Source organism: Pelmatolapia mariae, linkage group LG13 (assembly GCF_036321145.2).
Source record: "Pelmatolapia mariae isolate MD_Pm_ZW linkage group LG13, Pm_UMD_F_2, whole genome shotgun sequence".
Classification (NCBI taxonomy): domain Eukaryota; kingdom Metazoa; phylum Chordata; class Actinopteri; order Cichliformes; family Cichlidae; genus Pelmatolapia; species Pelmatolapia mariae.
This window is the reverse complement of record NC_086238.1, coordinates 8,134,541-8,156,669: the sequence shown is the minus strand read 5'-3', so window position 1 is coordinate 8,156,669 and position 22,129 is coordinate 8,134,541. Positions and strand designations below refer to the sequence as shown.

At 38.7% G+C, this 22,129-nt stretch overlaps 1 protein-coding gene across 2 annotated transcripts; it reads right to left on the bottom strand.

Moving 5' to 3' along the window:
• Positions 1–118: 118 nt before the first annotated feature.
• On the bottom strand, positions 119–21,300 carry slka (STE20-like kinase a). 2 transcript variants are annotated; one of them, XM_063492256.1, is made up of 19 exons: positions 20,696–21,300; positions 17,618–17,782; positions 15,064–15,112; positions 14,421–14,570; positions 13,353–13,425; positions 12,845–13,039; positions 12,550–12,631; positions 12,281–12,412; positions 10,910–12,121; positions 10,696–10,826; positions 10,089–10,212; positions 9,597–9,776; positions 6,274–6,345; positions 5,143–5,272; positions 4,367–4,491; positions 4,083–4,277; positions 3,451–3,576; positions 2,108–2,221; positions 1,809–1,955 (listed from the first exon to the last, which is right to left on the bottom strand). In XM_063492256.1, exons 1-19 carry the CDS (start codon positions 20,843–20,845, stop codon positions 1,809–1,811), a joined length of 3,552 nt encoding a protein of 1,183 aa, XP_063348326.1. In that variant the 5' UTR covers positions 20,846–21,300. The 2 variants fall into 2 exon arrangements, with proteins under 2 accessions (XP_063348327.1, XP_063348326.1); XM_063492257.1 differs by lacking the exon at positions 6,274–6,345 and having other exon boundaries at positions 119–1,955.
• Between the last annotated feature and the right edge of the window lie 829 nt (positions 21,301–22,129).

The following is a 22,129-nucleotide window of genomic DNA, read 5'->3' as shown; positions in this document are numbered from 1 at the left end:
AATAGAAAAATAAACCTATTTTTGGACTTGTGAGTTTTGATATTTGTACTACTAAATTTGTCTAAAAATAAAATTCACTCGAGTTGCCAAATAAACAGTCAATATTTTATTTACAAGAAAAAAAAATGTCCATATATAAAGACACATTAAATACATTTCATCTGACATAAAAAATGCATATACTAAAGAATATTCATTGTGACAGAATGAAACATTAAAATGCTGTAACTTAACAAAATAAAAAAATATTTGAAATCTATTGGTCGAATGGTGTAATTCACATGACAGCCTCCAGAAACTCCAATAAAAATCCAGCATTTATGACAAAAAATCAAATCAATGTTTATATATAAGCATACAGAAATTATAACATGCATCGATGCTATGTGGTGGCAAATGAAACTACAGTAATTTCTTGTTGTGAACCATCAATACTTTATCGTAAAACGCAGCAGAGGGCATCTCCTCACACACTGAAACTCGTACAGTTACAGGACTGCTCTCAACAAGTGCAAAAGCTCACCATGAAGAGCGATTACAGCATACCAGGAATACAGGCTTAGAAGATTAGGCGTGGCTGTAAAATACTAAGGGCATATTTGAAAAAAAGGAAAAGAAAAAAAAAAGAAGCTAAAAGTAATTTTAAAAAAAGCAGGAAAAAAATATGTTGAAACAATTCAGCTTGGAGTTTGATTAGGCTTTAGTGAGGCAAAGTTTTCTACTGCATATTTTTTTCTTTAGCTCATGTGGCAATACAGTGCAAATCAAAAGCTTTACATTCCTTCGGTAATTATTCTTTACAAGACGTCATTAGTTTGTGAGATTGCTGCTCAAAGTCAAAGGGAGAACTGATTTAGTTAACGTCAAAAAAACAAACAAAAAACAAACCAAAAAAAACCCCAAACCAAAAAAACCCAACAGGCCACCTCTGTGTTTTGCTGACCAGCACTGAAATCAAATTATGTGCTAAATCAATAGATATTCTTTTTGTTCATTCATCTCTTAAGATGGTGAAATGCTTCTGGCAAGCACAGTATTTATTTAAACCTCATATCTAGGTACACACCTACAACACAGTACATTCTTTTTCATTTGAACTCACAGCCTCACGATCCCAACATTTTAACTCCCATTAGACATCAGACACTGTGCACAGAAGACTACACAGACATAACAAAGTCTTACATCTATACATGGTTGTCTTTTGACTCCGTCGCCCTTCAGCAAGGTCTACTTTACATGCAGCCAAACTAAATCTCAGAGCGGTCTTTGATAACCAGCTTGTGTGAATCGATTACACTGATCTCATGACATCTTGTGATTATGAGCAGAATTGATAACCAGTTTAAGTGCAAAACATTCAGGTGGGAATTTATTTACTGCAAGCTGCAGAAAATGCAGGGAAGGGCCTAAACGCAGAGAAAAAAAGAACACGAGGCACTGGAGATTATTCATACTGTAGCAGAGCTGTGCTTAACGATAATAATCTGAAAAGCATGACTGACCTCAGCTACCAACCGCAGACTTTTAAAAATCTGAACATGCTCAAAACAAGTGCATATCATTCATTTAGAGTCTTCCCAGCAAGCTGAGGAAACCCAATTAAGTAATGGAACGGTGTGTAGGCACGTCATGCTCGCGAACGGTGGAACTAAAGTAGTGAAACATTTTCATGTTTTCAGTTAGCGGTCAGAGAAATGACGCCTCGACTCGTCCTTCAAACTCCACTCCTTTTTAAACTCTGGAGGAGTCGAGTTTGAGAGCAGAGTTTGACAGCAGTCTGCTTTGCAGCACGGACGCACATTAGGCTACAAGCCAGAGTTATTCAGGTTTGGGATGGGATAAAATTTGGATACTCGACTCTGAGTGGTTGGATTAAGGCATTCAGATTCACCACTCATCTTGAAGAAGACCTCCTGCTCCTGGAGCTTCCGTGTAAACTCCTCCTCTAACGCCTGCAGGGGGCAGCACATACAAACAGAGTCAACCAGTTTGAAGATAATATGAAAGAATCTGTTGAGACAGCCTGCACAGGTGGATCCTGAACATGGCGTCACTAGAAAGAATATGGAAGAAATAAAGTCACAAACATGGATAACGAGCATACCTTCTTCCTTGGTCTTAGCTTCTCTCTCCACTCCTTTATCTCTTGGCTGTGTTCCTCATCCAGCTCCTTCAGCTTTTGGGTCTCATGTTCAATCAGAAGGTGGCATTTCTCATTCTGAAAGAAAATGTGTGTTAACACGGTGCTGTCATGATTAATGAATCCTGTATATGTCCCTGCACTGTGACATATCTTGCTTTTTATTACTTTAAAAATAGATGCTGTCTGACATCTTAAATTTGTCCTCTACTTATTTTCTGATAATCTTCATAAGTCACTGTTCATTTATGAATCTGTTGCAGTCACTTTCAGTCAGCAGAGAAAAAACTTAAAGGATTAAAGATTAAAAACTTAAAATGCACATTAAATATGCAGTATTAAATAAATGATAAAGAACCTTATAAATTAATAATCATGTTAAACTAGGATTACTGCGTTGTAGTTTTACTTCATAGCAAACAGGCTGCAGATTCCATTCGAGTTCAGACTGAAAGTATTTAGTAGATTAGAATCAATCTGCTATAGCAGAAAGATTAGTATCTACCTGCTCCAGAGTTATGGTGCTGAATTAAGGGTCGCAAAGTGTTTTTGCAGTGCATTTGCAGTTTCAAAGTGAAACTAACCTTTAACCTTTTGGATAAAAATGAATTAGATTCAACATTTTTTTTTTCCAGAATGACATTTTTGTCATAATTAGTATATTAATTGTTTAACTGTTGCCAGAAAGCATTTAATTCAACTCTGTGATCAGAATAAGATCAATAGTAAGGTGACTGGCAACACCTAATAGAAATCAATAGCTCCGGCCTCCTGAAACTCTTTCTACAGGCTGCACATAAACATTTGCAACATGAGCACGGATTAACCGAAGCAATAAAAACAGAGGATAGATATACGAGGAAGCCATAAATATTAATGGCATTTAGTGAGAATATTTCAAACAATAGTACCAAGTACAATTAATATTGCATGTTTTAAATAGCCTCTGCTACAAATGTAGCCTTGTTAATGTTTACTTTTCATTAGCATTAAAAGAAATATGTAGAAAAACTACTGAATCCTGTTGAATTTGAATGTCACAAATGATTATTTTTTAAACTGTATATATTCTTGATGTGGTTATACTGCAGCCTACCCAGGAAGTACCCAGTCTTTCACCCTATCACAGCTGGAATAACCTTCCTGTGACCTAAGGTTAGATGAGTTGTTAAGAAGATGGATGGAAGGATGGATGGATGACGTGGTTATGTGTGTTTTGCTCAATACTCTGGAGCTCCATAGAAATGTAGTTTAAAACATATAAACATAAAAAGACAGAGTGTGAATGTGAGCGCGTTGAGCCCCACCTGCAGCTGCTGCAGCTCCCTGATGTTTGAGTCACACTGTAGCTGCAAATCTCTCATCTGGTTCTCATGTTTCTGGTGTTGGTGCAGTCTCTCGCCCTTTTGTCTCTTTTCTTCCTGCAAAGCAAACTGGACCATGGAGACAAAACCACAACAGACAGATGTGAGCATGATTTGCGGTTTTCACACAAGGCATAGGAACTGCTAAAAATGATGCATTTTTTTTTCTCTATGCCTTTGGTCATAGAGTGTCTATTTCAAATAAACTGACCGTGACTACAAAATAACACAAGCATGTTGCGTATTAACATTCAGAATGTCAGCGAATAAACTATTTGCACAAACTAAAATTTAAGATTTCCTCCAAGATCGTTCACTGAGCTTTCATCCACAAAACTAAACTGAAAGTGCAACTTGAGAATGATGAAGTCAGTATGGATTGTGAAATGGTGAGTTGGAAAGTTTCTGGTCTGAGATCCAAACAGGCTGGAATAATAAAGGGTACTGTGTTTGTATTGGTCAGAGCCCAGGTGTGAGTCTAAGCCAGTGTGAAAAACCCCCCAACAAAAACCGATGTCCAGTCACTTCTTTTAAAATGGTCAAACATCACTAGCCCGAGCTCACAGCGCCTCTACCTGTTTTATCCGCTCTCTCTCCTGCTCTGCGGTGATGGATGCTGTGGCGGTGATGCGGAGACTCTTCTTGAACATAGCCATGCGGGTCTTGGCCTCGCTCCGTTGGATCTTGGGCAGACGCACCCTCTCTTGAGTCTGTTTGTTCTTCAGCTCCTCTATCAGACGCTGGTTGTAGCCCTGCATTTGCTCCATCTCCTATAAAACAAACGTATGCCCACAGTTTTGTTTTAGTGGGGTTATTCAAATTTTACCGTTACATTTACAATTCCACTCTGTGCTTGTACCTTTTCATGCCTTTTCAACAGCTGGTGTCTCTGCATGAAGTACTGGTCTTTCAGCTGCTGCTTCAGCAGTTGGTGCTTTTCCTGCAGATGGCGCTCCTCCAGCTCCCACATGGCTGCCTCTCGAGCTACAAAACACATGTGAGCACAAACAAAGCTAAAAAAAAACAAAAAAAAAAAAAACATGTGCATGCATGTTTGCTGGTTACGAACAGGGGTCTGAAAACCAAACAAAAAGGCAAAATTGGACAGGCAGCGGCACATCCCCTTAAACACAGCGTCTCAGTCGTCTGGATGTCACAGTCAGAATTTACACACTTGGCAAGCAAAGGAGGCATCACTGACATCAACTTCCTCTACACGCTGACTCAAAAATAAAAGTACATCTCAGGCTGTGGTTTCTTTCATGTCTGTGTCTGGCATGAAAATAAGGTTTGAGACACTTGAATCTTGCACAGGATACGTGAGGTAAATTGTTTGCCTTTTTGTCATGTTTAAAACAGCAGCAGTCTTAAGACAGAGTGCCACAAAATGTGGTATCTCTGACTATGTTCTCAGTGTTCGCGTGAATATAACACTGCAGCGTGATTCGAATCAGTGATCACCAGATTTACAACACAATTACAAGTCAACTGGTAAACATGAGGACCCTGTAAACCTAAAATACCCTGTGATCATTTGTGTAGCTCAATAATCTAATTCTTATGGCATACATTACACAATTACCCTTAAAAAAGATTAACTCCAAAACAGAGCAGTAACAGAGTCGAGTCTTCTACCTCTCATTAACTGCTGTTTGTGGTTAAGGCAGTCTCTCTCAATCGTGGCAATCTCCACTTTATGCTGCTGGATGATTTTCTTTAGAGCTCCATCCAAGTCTTGCTGCTGCTTCTGTAGGAACTCTTGCTCCTGAGGAGAGAAGAGCAGTGAGAAACTGCCTGGGGAAGACATGGAGATCACTCAGAGACAGCAAAAAGTAGAGAGGGGAAGCACAGCAGTGTCACAGTTAGACTGCATCTTAATGATCGAATCTGCCTGAAGCAAAATAATGTAATCTAGCCATTCACTTCAAAATTCAGTACAACACAGAGCACTAAGATGTCACATCATCAACTGGACTCAGCAAAAGAGACACTCAGAGTTCATGGATGGCAACGATCCACAATGGAAGTGAAGAAAGAGAGAAAAGTTAACAGTTTAGTAGAGATACTGTGGCACAGTTTTATGTAAGACAACATCTACAGTGACATTCACATCGTCCAGAAACCAGCCTACATTATGCATGACTGATTGCATAAGAAGCCAAATTTTCTATTTATTTTATTTAACTTTATCTAGCTAGTGTTAACTGTAAGTTGTATTGCGATTATAAAACTATTATTAGGTAAAACTGATCATATAACTCACTTGATTATAAGAAAACTAAGGTAACGCTGTTATTATACAGTTGAATCCAAATTAAGATGGTTCAAGTGTGATCTCATAATCCACTTATCCACAATATGAGTGACTCATCTGCCCTGAAAAGCAGGCTGTCTATATTGGCTGACAAAGACAAACATGGATCCAGACAGAATTCATCAAGAGCTGCCACACAGCGGTGCAACCCAGATTTAATCTAGTCTTAAGCAAACTGTGTAATACAAGATAAATACCATATAAAATACACAGACTTGATGTATAACATTTGTGAACTGGTGGAGGAAAAATACTGAGCAGGAGAGGAAGAAAGAACCACTGCACAAACACAGTGATGACAACACTCAAAAAGGAAAAAAAAAAAAAATCCCAACGTTGCCCATGCTTACATGTGTTGAACCATCACAAACTATCCTGTCATGTAACTTCACACACATCTAAGTATGGGCCAGAGATGGAGAGATACGGGGCGGGATGGGGGGGGCACTTACATCCTGCATCTGAGCGTTGAAGAGTGCGCATGAGGACAACTGAAAAGACTGTATCATAACCTGGGCCACTGCCTGTGGAGGAGAGCACACAGCGCACTTGCCCTGATCAGGGACAGACAGCACACAGCAGCCTGAGGATCTCTCACGTCAACACTCACTCAGCACTCACACAGATCCTTTCTACATTAAAAATGGGTTTTCCACTTTGGGATTGTTGGTGAGTTTAAGGCTCGCGGCGAGGTCTGGATGAATGTTAGGAAGTCAATCAATTAGTTGTCAAAACTCTTTGTCTTGCCATGCTTCAAAGCGGCTCATAATTTTAGCATTTTTGTTAAATCCAGCTGGTAAAAAAAGCAGTTTTGTTACTTTCCATGCTACTGACTTATGGAATATTTAAAACAAAATAAATTAAGGTTTACCTTTCAAAGAAAAGAAGACATTTGTTTGTGTGTGTCAGACTGAGCGCAGGAAAACAAAGTTTGAAAAGGTCTTTCAGTAACGATGTTTACTGTGGAGACAAAAGCTATGTCTGCAGTCGCTCATTTGTTAAGAGAGTCCGAATGGTGCCTGAGGTAGCTGGTAAATGGAGATCTGACAATTCTGAATCATCATCACCACCACAGACTGTATGATCACCACTGACAAGTGTAGCATTACATAATTAAATTCCACATATGTAGTGTCAGGAACAAAGATGAAGAATTGCATTGTGGGATGTTTTGTACTTGATGGACGGGTGTGGGATGTGCAGTATTGAGTAGCAGACTACATGTTATGGTTATTACATTTTGGACACTTTTCAAAGGAGAAAACCTTACAGTGCATCTAATAATGATTTTTTTTGTTTTGAGCAGTCATCAGTTAAAATAAATGATTTTTCCATATCAGTGAAGATGGCGATAAAGAAGTATTCAGATTTGAAGCAAATCTAAAACATTAAATTTGTGTTTCTTTTGCTTTGTTGATTCATTTTCTGAGGAAAAATAAGAAATATTCAGAACCCGATTTGATTTTTAACACTGACATGTGTTTAATGGCGGCACCTCTACAATCCACTGAAATTCAATAAAACAAACCTGCCACAAATTTTACTTCCATAAAGACTATAATATTCATTTTTTGGTGACAGCTGGAAATCTCAAAGTTCAATTACATTTTTCATTACTGAGGAAAACAGTAAAAGGTGGATGTTGCTTCCTTTGAGGCATTTTAATTTTTTGTTCCTCCTACCTTTATTTAATAAAAGGCTGAATATTGTAAAAAAAATTTAATATAATGCAGTCCAATAAAACACTTCCACTGCTACGTGTGACAAAGTAGGAAAATTAAATCTTTATCATAGGATAGAAATCAAGAAAGCAAAAAATTTGTCAGAAACCTTGTATGTAACTTCATTGGTGACTGCATGTTATAATTTATTTCTCCTGAACAAATCTTCATACATGTGTAACACAAAGGGAATTGCTATTTTTTAAAAGCTTCTACCTGAAGCACAAATTTGGTTTGGCCAAATTCAGTGAGAGCTAACCATTTAACTGTAGCGTGTACATGGTATTATTAAAATCTTAGAGAAACTTTTTTATAAAGAAGGAGAATATATTCAAAAGTCAATACAAATCAGTAGGTAGTAGATAGATAGCAGATAGGAAGCAATTACATACAGTCATTCTTTGTGCCTGTGTGCATATGAATACCTCACAGGAATGACTGAAAATACAGAGAGAGAAAGAAGGAGATAATACTCCAGACACAGAAGGTGACGCTTTACCTCTGCAGTGTTGAGGAGTGCGAGGTCCTCCTTTAAGCGTTTCATGAGCTCTTTTTTCTTGTGTTTGGGTGAATGTCCAACTTCCTGTATGGCCTAAAGTGTGTATGTGCAGAATCGGTTTGATCTCTATAGTCAGAAAATCTAACAAAGCTGGCCAACAACAGTAAGAGTCATGCACTGCCCAGTCTGAGAGGAGAGATACTGGATCCAGCCACCAACTGATTTAAAGTCAACATGCTTAATTTCCACCTCCTGCATTTAACGTTTCTTTGAACTGTCGATTTTACCCCCATGAGTTAGAGTCATGTTAAAAGAAAGAATTTGACTTGCGCACGCAGAAGATGTTAGCCTCAAAAACAGCTCGCCCTACATTACTTTGCATTCGATTAAGTCTCGCAGCCATGAACATGATTATTTTGATTCGTGGGGAAAAAAAAAGAAAAAGAAAAAAATAGAATAACTGAGTTGGAATTGTTTTGTAATTACAAATTAGATTTAACAGTGTAATAAAGCAGGTTCAACATAGTTTTCTTCCAATTTGCCATTTATAGAGGACTTAGCCTCCAAATTATAATTTTGTTAATAATGAATCTGTTGATTATTTATCCATCTTAACCTTAAGATTTCCAGAAAATTACTGCAGCACTATTGAAGACAATTCCATATCAGTTAGTCAGACCAAAGGCGTTTATTATTTGACCCAAATAAGCCCAACACCACTTGGAAAAACCTTTCAAATTTGGCCATCCCATGACCAAAGCAACCTCACACAGTCATACAAGAAACATGGTTAGTTAAATACACAGTAACAGTACATTTCAATAAAGAATACAACATGACAAAACGCAAAAAACACATCTTATCCATAGCCTAATTCTTGGATTTTTACATCTAAACACCAAGAAAGCAAACGCAAGCCAACCTGTAAAACAGCATTAAGCACAATGGCAATAACAAGTAAGTAGCCTAAGCATCAAACTGGGAGGAGCATGGCAACCACCAAGGCATCATCATACACAACAGATGCCAATAAGCACTACTGCCCTTAAGAACATAAAAAGGCACACCCAGAGAAGCATTTAAAGGCTACTAAAGAGCACAGAAAGAGCCAGGAAAGACTAATAAAGACCAAGCACGAGAACATCTGCACCATCAAGCACAAGCTTAAGACATCAACGTGTCAAGGTACTATCCTGACTTTTTGTAAACAGTTTTCTAAAAATAACAAACACACCCCAGGAGCAAAGTATTTCTTAAGCTGCAACCAGAAGCCTCTGGGCAGATGAATAATGGATACAACAACATGAATGAGCAGCATCTAGGAGAAGGATAGCACAGCCTGTCTGGGTAACATTTGCACACATACAGCAGGGCGCACCACTCCCATAGGATTAGTATGAGACAGCCAGGTTAGCCACCGGCTAAGTTGTAAACACATGCACCATTAAACGGCTTGTGCAGTACACATCACATGCAGCTGCTCTGGATCACAAGCTCCCAAATTTAAGTACTAATCAGCCCACTTCCACAGAGAAACACACATGCAGGGTCATACCTCTTTCTTGCGGTTCTTCAGCATGTTTTGGAACTTTGAGAGCTCCTTGTCTTGATCTGCTTTGATCCGTTTGGCTTCGTCTCGGAGCCGGCTGGTGTGATCCTGTTCCAGTCGCTCAATGGTCTGTTTCTGCTTCTTCTCAAGATTCTCCACTTCTTGGTCGTATTGACGCTTTTTAGCCTGCAGAATCGATATGCACTAGGGTCACCCTGACTATTCCAAAACAATATTTATTTATATTAGATTTTACATATTCTCTTTGGTTTTTTGTACGTTTTTTCATTTTGCTTTTAATGCAAATTAAAGTTTCCAATATTGTGAAAATTAAGCAGTTAAGGAAAATCTGGCAGCACATTTGATGTAAACACTTGCATTAGATTTAGCCCAGATTTGACATTAAGCTGCTTGTTTTTCAAGGAGGTAGCCAAATGCCAAAAAGAAAGAAAGAAAAAAAGCCCATCACACTAGTGCAGTACAACCAGAGTGACTCACAGTAGTTTCCTGTTCAAAACGCCTGTAGATCTGCTCTCGCTGCTGCTGCAGCTTGTCGCTCAGCTGCTGCTGGGCCCTTTGCTCCTCTTTCTGGAGGAGGCGAAGCTCTCTCAACTCCTGCCGCCTGCAGTGAACATATCAATATAAGGGCATGATATTTACTTATTAAAAAAAAATCTAATACTTTTTTCACAAAAACATGGATGGAATTTTATGGTTGCACATCAGTGACTTTTTAAAAAAATATCTAAATGTTTATTTCAACTTTAGTGACTCATTCATACTCTATGGCTTTTCGTGCTTTGATGAATCTTTTTAAAATTTTTGATACACATTTGTGTCATATATTACTAACAGGAGGGTCGTGCAGTAGTCAGACAGCACTTGTACACACAGTAACAGCACCATGCCTCATGTCTTTACAAGGCAACATGAGAAATGACAGTAATATAATGCGGCATTCATCACGGGAGATAACCCATCTGGCATTTGTAAAAAGCTGTGGGAGTTGTAAAAAGAGCGAGCACTATTTAAGGCAGGCGAGTTAAATGGGTCATGTCACATATTTAGAACAACTGTATGTCAAGCAGATTAGATACAGACGTACCTCAGGAACCTCATCTCCTCATTCTTGGTGTCGTTATCAGTCACTATCTTAGATGTTGTCACACTAACCTCCACACCATCCACCATGAACTTGCGTGTCTTTTTAAGAGTCTTCTTCTGTCGTTTTGACTCCTACCAAAAAAGAGGATCGAGTAATCAGGGTAGTGTTGATAATTTAATAACTGATGGTGTAATTGTGGCACAGACTGTATTACCTGCAAGGACACAGAGCCCCCTTCTTTGCTCTTAGACAGGAAGCTGGAGATAGACAGATTGAGGTCGAGGCTGTTGCTATCAGCAGCAGAGCTGCTCCCAGAGTCAGAATCCTTCTCCACATCTGGCCTGATCACAGCAGGGCTTCCTTGCTCCATCTTGGCTTCTGAATCCGTTTCGCTCTCTTGGACAGAGACAGCATCTTGGGAAGTGCTCTCATCTGCGTGGGTTGCTTTCTCTTCTTCCTTCACAGAGGAATCTTTAGGTGGGACCACTGAATCCTCAGGGGTGTCTTTAACTTCATCACAGATGCCATTTGTAGACTCAGTTGGTACTTGTTCCTTTAGCTCAGCTTCCTCTGTGATCTGGCTCTCTTGTTCAGGCTGCTGTGACTCCTCATGGGCCTCATCCATAGGCTTCTCTTCTGGTTTTGTTTCTACAGGCTCAGCAGATGACTCATCCACACTTAATTTTGTGTCTTCATTTATAAACGTGTGTCTGCCATCTGATTCCATATTCTCAATGTTTACATTTTCATCTGTGCCATTAGCCATGGCTTCCATTGTGTCCTCTGTTCGTTTGGGTTCAGTCGTTTCCTCCTCGGATTCTTTGCTTTCTTTTTCTACCTCTGGCTCATCTCTTGGAATGGATTCTGGTTTATCTGCATCTTCAGGTTCTGCTTGTGATTCTCTGGATTCTTCTTTACCAGCTTCTTTTTCTTTCTCTTGCTTCCCCTGCTCTGGCTCTTTTTCTTCCTCCATTACCTGGGTAGTTTCATCACCCATTATCCTTTCTTCTGTCTCCTTCTGTTCCTCCTCTGTTTCTGTGACAAGTTCTTGGTTGTCTGTTGTATTTACAGGTTCTTCTGGCTGTGAAACTACTTGCTCAGCGGAAGTCTCTTCACCTTGACTCTCTTCTAGTTTAGGCTCTGTGGAGTCATGTGAGATGACATCTTTGCTGGGCTCTACTAGTCCAGATGCCAGGTCTTCATTACTGGCATCAGACACCTCATTTAATTTCTCCTCCTCAGTCTTGTCTACCTCACTTGTTCCAAGTCCTTCATCAGATAACTTATCACTAGTCTGGTCTTCAGCAGGCTCAACTTCCATCTTTTCTTTAACAGCCTCAAGAGTGGAGGGAGTTGGTGGAACTTTGTCATCTTCTGAGCTGGCCACACTGACATCAGAAGGTGCTCGCTTGTGCCCGGGACCAGCCTAAACCAACAGAAAATCGCAATACGTCCACAGTGAGCAATAATAAAGCTTACAGCAATGAGTTTAATGAAGCTATCAACATCAAGTGTTCATCTAAATGATAAAAAAATTAAAATACTATAATGCTTGTTATACACATACCCCCAAAAAACTACATACCAGAGGTGTATCAGGTTCTTCCTCTTCCTCCTCCTCTTTGCTATCCTCAAGCTCTTCTGTGACTTCGGCTTTGGCTTCAGCTATGAGTTCTCTGAGAGGTCTGCTGTCAGTTACACTGGTGACAAAAGGATGCTACATATATAGACAAAAGATACCAAGATTAGATAAAACATTTTTATCCTGCAAAATCATTTAAAGTGTGGCACATTATCATCTGATGGACATTTATGCATCACTTAGTTTTATAGTAGTTTGCAACTGCAGCTCACCTGCAGAAGCTGTACTGAACTCCACCTATTGTCCACATTCTTGTCAAGTGCTTTGCGCAGAAAGTCGCTGAATTCTGGCGACCTTTAAATGGTAAAGAGTGGATTTGTTGGTCCCAGAACAGAGTAAGTACCCCTGGGTTTTTCTTTATATAATGTAGTAATTCAGTAGTAGTTATCCTTTTAACATTAATATTTTATCATGCTTTCACACATGCAAACCCTCAACATTTCCTCATCTCCCATTCGGAAACAATCCAGCACCACCTTCCCAGTTATCACCAGCACAGTATCTCACCAGCGAGAGGGATTCATGAGTGTGGGCGGCTCGGACTTGGCTATTTTCAGTAGCACTCTCATGGGATTCATCTCATGGTTGGGCGGTTCAATCTGTGCCAGTTCTATGAGCGTTACGCCAAGGGACCAGATGTCGGCCTTGTAGTCGTATGGACGGTCTTTGGAAGTTTCGCACATTACCACCTCTGGAGCCATCCTGCGAAATTCAATCAGTCAGTAAGAGCCACCAATCAATAACCCACATTTTGGAATGCAGGTAAATGAGGTCATTCAGCATATCTTCTAATTCTTAAGGGTCAATGCTCTTATTTTCCAGGAGGAAAGGAATATAAAATAGGAAGTTTGTTCAATACAGATTTTTTCAAATGAGTTGTTATCCCACATTTTTTGATGATTTAAAACAACAACAACAACAAAAACCCACTGTCACCTTAGCTGTGGTACAGTCTGAGACAATTATCAAATACAAAGAGGTGAATGCCCTCTTGTAAGCAGGCAGTGTGACTCACCAATATGGAGTGCCGATGAAAGAATCTCTTCTCTGTAATGTCTTGGTATTTTTAGCAGACACGCCAAAGTCAGCTGAAAGTAGAAATAAATCATGATTCTTTTCATCAATGAATTAAGCTAAACTGTAAAATGACACCCTGTGAGACTAGAATAGAAAATATAAAATAGCATTTTCTACCAAAACAAAACACAGTAGAGAGTGCTTTACACTTTCAAATATTTATCCCCAAAGTGAGCAGAAAAACCTCACATTCCCTTTCATAATGCTCTTAGGGTCCATCATCGTTGTGTTACCTGTGCAGTTATTTCAGCCTGCTCTCTTTTCTTGCATCACTTACAGTATGCACACATTAGAGGGAAAAAGAGATCTATCATTAAGTCCCTGGTGACTGGCTTGATAATTATTGTTTGCCAGGCTCCGTCATGACCCTCTGCCTACAGAACATGAATCATCAGGCAGCCAGGAGCTATGGATGCTGCAGCAACAACATGAACATGAATACTCTTACTTCTGAAACATTATGCATCACCAAAACGCATACATAGGTACACTATTAAAAAAAAAAAAAAAAAACCCACACAGCAAGCACATCACTTTGTTCTTCAAGTTTTTGAACCTGATGCCAAATGATTACTCACTACATTTTTATGTGTAAACAAACCACAGTGCTGCACTGTCACCACCAACCCCAAAGTCAAGCTACAAAGAGATCTACAACATACTTCAACGGCTGTTTTAATACAGAGCCAAGGACAAATCAAAGAACTAATATAATACTAAAGTGAGTTTAGTAGACCCCCCCCCCCCCCCGTTTTGTTACAAATTCATCCCAAGTAAGTCGTGTACTTAAGAGGTTATGTGGTTTCAGAACTTAAAAATTCAAACCAAACCTATGTACTTTATTAAACATGCTTATTGTAAAAAATACAAAACAAAAACAAAAAACTGATTCTGCAAGAACATTTAGTTGATTTTAGTATTTTTTTTTTTAACAGAATAACCTCTCATATCTCATTTTGTTAGTAAATGGGGCAGGAAATGGTTAAAAAAAAAACAACACAATTACCCAGTTTTACATCTCCATCCAGGGATAGGAGAATATTCCCAGCTTTCAAGTCTCTGTGGATGATCTTGCTCTCATGAAGGTAAGCCAAGGCCTCCAAAGTCTGCTTACACACCACACGAATCTGGGGCTCAGTCAGGGGTCTCTCCAATTCTAAGGCCAAACATGCACAGAGAAAATTCCAAAGTCCCATTTTTTCCCAGCGAATATTTTGGTGTAGGTTTTGTTATACACAAATACAAGCACAAAATGGGTCATCTCCACCTTTACATCAGCAAGCACATATGACTAGACAAATCTAGGCGAGTCATAATGAATCAACATTGAATAGTGAAGTGAATTCATTACCATCTTCTTTTGTCATCGCAATTTGCATTTTAAAAAGAGTGGTTTTGTGTTTCTTTAGGCTTCAAAACAAGACAGAGGAACTGCATGAACAAGAAGTACTTTAACTGCTTCTTGAAACCTGAGCTACAATAATTACATAGTTGGAATTGCTTTGCCAACTTAGTAGAAGGGGGAAAAAAATCCTTCAGTACAGGCTTCTGGATGGAATAAAAGAGTTGGCACTAGAGGATGGAGAAAAGGAAAAGCTCCAGAACTTCATAGTGTTACTCTTTTTTGCTTTAGTGAATGAGGGACTTACCCAGCATGATGGCATCGACAGCACCGCCTGCACAGAACTCTATCAGGATCTGTAATGGTAGAACAAAAGAACATTAAGTAATACACTTATATAATGCAATAAAGTCCCAGTTTAACTTACCCTTGCAGCACACGACTTGATTAAATAAGGAATTTGCGACTTTCAAAAGCTGGAACAACATGATGTTTATTGAAAAGATTGGCGTCTTGATCTCTACAGTATAATCAATCAGCCACACTGAGCTATAACTCTTTTGGTTTCCATTCTACATGTGTCTGTCTTTTAGTCCTTCTTGAACTGAAATATCTGTAGAAGTTCAAGCTTTGAACTTGATAGTGACTGGGATCCTTTTCCACTATACAGAGGAGGTTGTGATGAATGAGTCCATTATAGGGATTTCTACAAAATACAAATTGTTTCTTAAAAGTATAGAAAAATGTTTAGTGCAAAATGCATGTAAATATTTTACACATACTATGTATGTTTCATCACAGATCCTAGTGAAAAACAATTTCCTCATTTTGGTAAACACTGCAGAAAAGTTTGAACATGTATGTTTAGGATGAGCAAGCACGCTTTAAACTAAATCGCAGCATTAATACTGAAGAGTCACACAAGAAAATCCCTTTGCGCATTTTTACGTACAAGGGGCAATACTTAAAGGAAGTGAACATGAGTCTCTCCATACTATGCCAGTTAAGAAGACATGTTATTTAAAATACTTAATAACTTGCATTATGAATATTATTTTTTTATACAATATTTCTAAAGTGTTTAACATTTGCTTATGTTTATTTATAAAGGTTTATAGGTTTTAATATGGAAATGAGGGTTTGTCATTAGTCTAAATATGTACTAATTTATACACTTATACTTTATAGAAACAACAATATTGAAAAATGTTTTCTGTGATGATTCCTTTAAGCCTAAAGCATTTCTTCACAGTACTGTGCTTCTGTCAACAGTAAGAGGAAGACATCCATTATTGCCATCTTTGTAGGGATAAAACTCATTTTTAAAACAGTATGCACATATGCGCATGTTAAAAGCTTGGGAATACACTTTGAATGAAAATAAAACGTTGGGTGCAAGTGTTCCTTAATTGGACATTTCTAGCTTGGAAGAAATTTCCCCAAGGGAAGAAAAAAAAACCAAAGAGGGAAGATGCTTTTAAATATAAAACTGTGTAATTTTATAGGGGATATTTTAACAACAAATATCAACATAAAATGGTGCCAGTTAACTACTTAATTACAAGTTTCAAGCTGATATTTTAAGATGAAATATCAGTGACCTCATCAAATATGCAATAATTTTCATAAAGTGCAGTGATTCTTTGGGTTCACCTATCTCCAAAGAGGTAACTAAATAAAACTAATGCACATGACACTACCATGGGAACATTCATTCCCCTATGCTAGGATGTAAAACTGCACAGGTTCTGACCTCAGTTGTAAGAGCTGATGTAATGTACCCGACCAGTACTTCATCATTATTGGCTTAGCCTGCACGTTGCTTGGCAGCTCATGGTATCAGATGATACAAAAATCAATCAAAGCTACAAACAGAGCACCACCCTCTATTCAGTGATTCAAACAAAAGGAAGAAACAAAGTGGTTCTTCCCGTTTGGCAGTACACTTTCTCATGCCATCTCTTTTGTAGTTTACAGGTGTGTATTAAACTAAACGTACACTGATTGTAGACACAAGTCAAAGTAAACATCTGTTTTCTAGCAACAGATTTCCTTTGTAGAAAATTAATGAACACATTATACATTAACTCAACACCCGGCACAAGCTAAATGTAGGCAGTTACACATTCATCATGCTATTTGAACTCGAAGGCCAGAGGGACAACCTGCATGCGGCTCTGAATTATTCACAGGCACTTTCTCCAGCCACCAAAACTGCTCCATTATCTTCCCATGGTTGTGGCCAGTCCACAAGGGACAGTCACATGACACCCCCTGCTAGGACCTAATTGCTCTGGGGCCTCTTACTGCACACAATGAGATCTACTGACCATGTATTAAAGCTGCACTCTGTGCTCACAGTAAAACACCAGGATGAGGATGAGGGGCTGTGTTCAGAGATTTATACGTTCTTTCTCATTATAAAAGACACTGTGCACACTGGTTATGATTTGAGGGAGATAGGAATAAGGCCAAATTGAGCAGTATTCCACTAAATACATAAATCCCTCATTATAAATAGGAAGATGTATAAAGTATGATAATGCATTTCTCAGTAGTGGCCTATTACTTCTAAGCAGTCAGGTACTCCAGTGAAGCATGCAGCCCTAGTCGTGTATTAGCCTCTGTTGCTTACTGTCATATGACCCATTCTAACTCTTGAAGAAAGAAGAAAAGTTTAGTGTCGTGATCCATCGGTCAAATGATCTGAAAGTCCTGTGAGAAACAGCATAACGAATGGTGCCTTATAATGAATTTCTGTCTCTCCATGCTTCACTGCTTCTTTGTCTTGGTGGCTTCAGATCAAACAGCATTACATGAGAAGAAAGACACTCCTCCCAGCACGAAACTGACAAACTTACCCAAAGTTTGCTTTCAAAGTAGAAAGCGTCCAGCAGTTTGACAATGTGATGATGGTTGCAGGAGGCCAGAATGTCAATCTCAACCATGTAATCCTCCAGTTCATCCTCAGTCTTTGTGTCGATAACCTTAGCAGCAGCCAGGGTCCCATTCTGCTTGTTCTGTGCCTGTACGCAACATTGACAAAATGATAAATTGTAGAGTATATCCTTACAGCACACAGTGTATAAAACGGGAAAGGATCATGCTAATTATAAGCCAAATGTTGCTCAGCATAATTTTACAGAGCAACAACTTGTAACTTGTACACAACAGGAATTACGGAAGAATATCAACATTAAGAAAAAAGCCATTTGGAGCAATACAAATTACGCAGCTTACAGAAGATTGTATCTCAAGAAACTCATTTCAGAGACTTAAGACAACTCTTTGTCAAACATTGATAAAAAAAAAAAGAAAAAAATTACAACACATCCTGTCATTCTGAGCTACCCTAACACAGGCCGATCTTGCGACGCTTGCTCACTTCCTCCACTCCTTTTCCTCCCCTCTTTTCTTTCTTTCATCTCACTCTGTCACACTCATTGCAGTGATTATTATACCAAATATGTATATGATTTAACAGGTTGGTGCCATTTATTGTACAACTCAAACCCTAAATTCTCATTCCTGATAGAGCTGCACCGAGGAGACCAATGAAAATGATCACTGAACCTGTGAAATAAAGCACTGGGAAGTTATTTTAAGGCAAGCCTAGGGCCTAATGTTTATGGATACAGACACAATCTCAGGGAGTTAGGGAAAAAGAAAAGGGAGGGAGTGTAAAGACCAACTGCAGCAGAGTGTGTCAGACCCTATATTTACACTCTTCTGACCTGACACACTCCCTGCCTCTTTTTCCCTTTGTAGTGGCTGATGCCTGTCAGGCGCAGGCCATCGCTTACATGCAGATTCAATATTAGCTTTACAGTGAAGAGAGACGCCATAATTTGTCTGTCACTTGACTCATTCAAGAAGAGCCTGTGGCCTTTGGTCATCATGAACATGACGTTTTAATGTGCTAAATGCTTAATGCTGATCTGTTTTGAGGAATTAAATGAGAGCGCAGGAGTGCTATAATCATGTTTAAGAGGGAGGGAGCAAACTTTGTGGTTCTTTGTAAATAATAATCATTGACCGTTCAGCAATGGTTATTCAAATGTACATCCATGAACGCAGAGTTTTTACTTAATTAAATAAATAAATACATTTTCGTCTGTCAGAAAAAAATTCATCTGAACTCTGGAGTTTAATTTACTCAAGCTTAAATATATTTATGTTTGTAAAACAGCCAAAAACAATAACAGTAAAAATAACAGCAAAAATGTATGTACCTCTGTTAAATAAGGTAACATAGACTTTTTGTTTGCAGACCATCATGCTTACGTGTATAGTAACACCCTAAAGGCCCATTCTGAGCCAGAAAAAACCCCCAACCTTGAATGTGAATAAATAGCTGATAAATGAAAACTCCCATATTGCACCACCTGTAGGGGTCTATCTTTGAATAGGTAGATCAGATTTTTAAAAAATCACTCATTGCATGGAAAGAATTATATAAGCAGTTTGTTTGCAGTCCTAAAAGTGTCTATGAAACACATTCATCTACTAGTTAAGAATTCTCTCTCTTCCTGTTGACCTCACTTGAACAGCTGATTCACATGTTGCTTGCAAACTTTGCAACCCCACCCAAAGGAGTTAGCTGCCAGAAGCCTGTGAAGTAGCAAATGAAAGCACAGTGCGCTTTCATATTAAGTGGCCTGATTAAAGCTATCTCCACCTGAGCTCACACAAGTGATAACTGGGAGTCAGGTGTATATTTTGTATACTTTGGTGTGAGAAGGCACTCAAGTATTTCTTGGCTCTCATCTCGTGTAGCCAATCAGCTAACAAGACTAGGAAATAACTGAAGACAAATTAAGATTTATGGGCCATTTGCTGCATTATTTGAACACAAGAGCACCAGGAAGGAACAGCGTTAAGTAGCTCACAATGAGAGAGAGAAAGAAAGCTCTTTAACAGGGATTAGTACCAAAACAAAAAGAGGCAAGAAGGCATAGAAGGCTGTGGAAACTAATTTTCACTAATCTACTAAAACAGTTATATACATTGAAAAATATTTAAAAGAAACTATGTTAAAAAAAAATACAAGTTAATCTACTTGAGCTACAGGTACACAAACACTAACTTTTTCTAAAGGGTGTTCTCAGCCTAGAGCAAACTCCTGCAGAGATAACCTGGAAAGGTAAGTAAAGTAGCAGAGATTACAGCTGGAGGACACAGCATTGAATATTTTTCCATGTAGCATAACTATACACCAACAAACTACAACATTGGAAGGCATACCTGACTTTCTCAGACAGCAGGAAAACAAACCTAAACAAAATAATAAACAGGTACTCTTCTATGTCATCAAATTGTTGTAACAGTTCCTATATATATGGGTTAGTGAAAACAATAAACCAGATGTGACAAACCACTGCCCTAATTTAAACCCAGCTGTGCACCTGTCACAGTAATTAGCATAAAGTGTGTGGGTTTTTTTTTAAAGTCTGGTTGCACCTGCTCTGTCATTTTATTAGTTTAAACTATTTATTCTGGTTGCCCTGACATGTCACATGTGAGGCCATATTGATTCTGTATGTGGACCACACCTTTATCAGTTTTTAACCAACCCCAAGTGCAACTCACTGGTAAAATCATGTCTATAATTTGGCAGTGACATAAAGCCTGTACTAAACCTACTAAATAGAAAACATCCAAAAACGAATTGAGTTTAAGATCCCAGCTGCTGGTCACATTTCTTTACAGGATGATATTAGCAGATAGTGAATTCCTGCATGATTTATATGAAACGAATATGTTATTCGCTGAGGGTTAGGTGGCCAAGGTTGGAAAATGTCACCCAAACAAGAGCTGTAACCATCGCTGTCAGCTTTACAGCTTATGACCTCCAGAAAGCAACATGCGAAACAACTGAAGCTAGTCTCTTAAGAAATGTAGAAAACCAAAGGCGGATGTAACGTAACACGTCAACTTACCTTGTACACTTTCCCAAAGGCTCCATCTCCCAGTTCCCCAATAATTTCCCATATCTCCTCAGGATTGACGTCTCTGTGTACATGCTCATACTGCTTCTTTTTCTTTTCCGGCCCTAGTTTGAAGATCTTGCGAAAATTGAAGAAGGACATCTTTTTTTAGGTGTGAACTACAGCACCGCGAGTACGCTCTCTTCGGTTATTTCCGCCAAGAAACTATAGCGGTTCCCTCCAACGCGGAGCTCAAAAGGCTATCGAAATGAGAGCATTCAAGCGTTAAATGAAGCCAGACAGACCGGTGCTTTAGCCATTCAGCTATGATAATGTCAATTATAACTTCCCTCGACGGCGGATATCACAGTCACATCATAGCTAGCAGCCTTCACAGGACGCTGTCGGAGGAGGTGAGGGATACAGAGAAGAGTTAGCTGTTCCGCAGAGGCTCGTGTTTCCGTTTTGAGCGAACAAAATTAAACGAAGCGGAAAAAATATTTACCATATCATCACTTTCGACAGAATATTTTCTTTAACCATATAACGTTACCAACACGAAAACGCAGTCAACGGACCTCATGCTTAGGTTGACTGACCACACACAAGTTAGTGGACTAGCATCAAGCTGCTATCGCAGCTCTCGATAGTTCCGCTAAAGTCTTTCAAAATAAAACGCAACTGTTACGCAGACCTTTTTATTTATATTATTATTTCGCTTCATTTTTTCAATTTCGTGAAAACATTTGGAAGCGATATTTTATATTAATTATTTGCTGTCAGAAAAAGCTAAAAAAAACTACAAACTTTTAGACTTGTTTTGTGATACAGTCAGCATAGCTTTTAAATGACATAAAAGAACTATTACACATTCAAAGTTTTTCTGTCCCACTGACTACTAAAATAAAAATACCATTTGATTTAGATGATGCTTCAAAATAACTGCCAGAATAACTTCCTGTAGGAATGACCAAAATGGCTGCCAGGTGACAAAGAAAAGCTTAGTGGACTAATACAGTAAAGGGTTAAAAAAAACCCTCACATATTAAACTTATGAGACAAAAAGAAAATCTATAATAGACCTTCTACTGCCTACGTCATTACTGTTTTAAAACTGTACAAGGGTCTATAGCGTTTGGAGTTAGGTGGTCACGGAGGCCATGGATGTCATAGGTTACATCTGCCTTTCTGATGTATTTTTTGCTGTGGCTTTGTACACTATATATTCCGCATCTAAATAAACAACCAATTATAATTTACACAAATTATTCAAGTTAGATCAAATGTAAGTATATTACGGTAGAATATAATCACATTATATAGTAATGCATTGTGTGACGGTACTGCGTGTTAAAGACAAGACCGAATTTAAAGCTCGGTGGTTAGGTGTTTCAATGTACGATAGGGGGCGTAAACGCGGTATCAACGTTATTTTTACCGAACCGG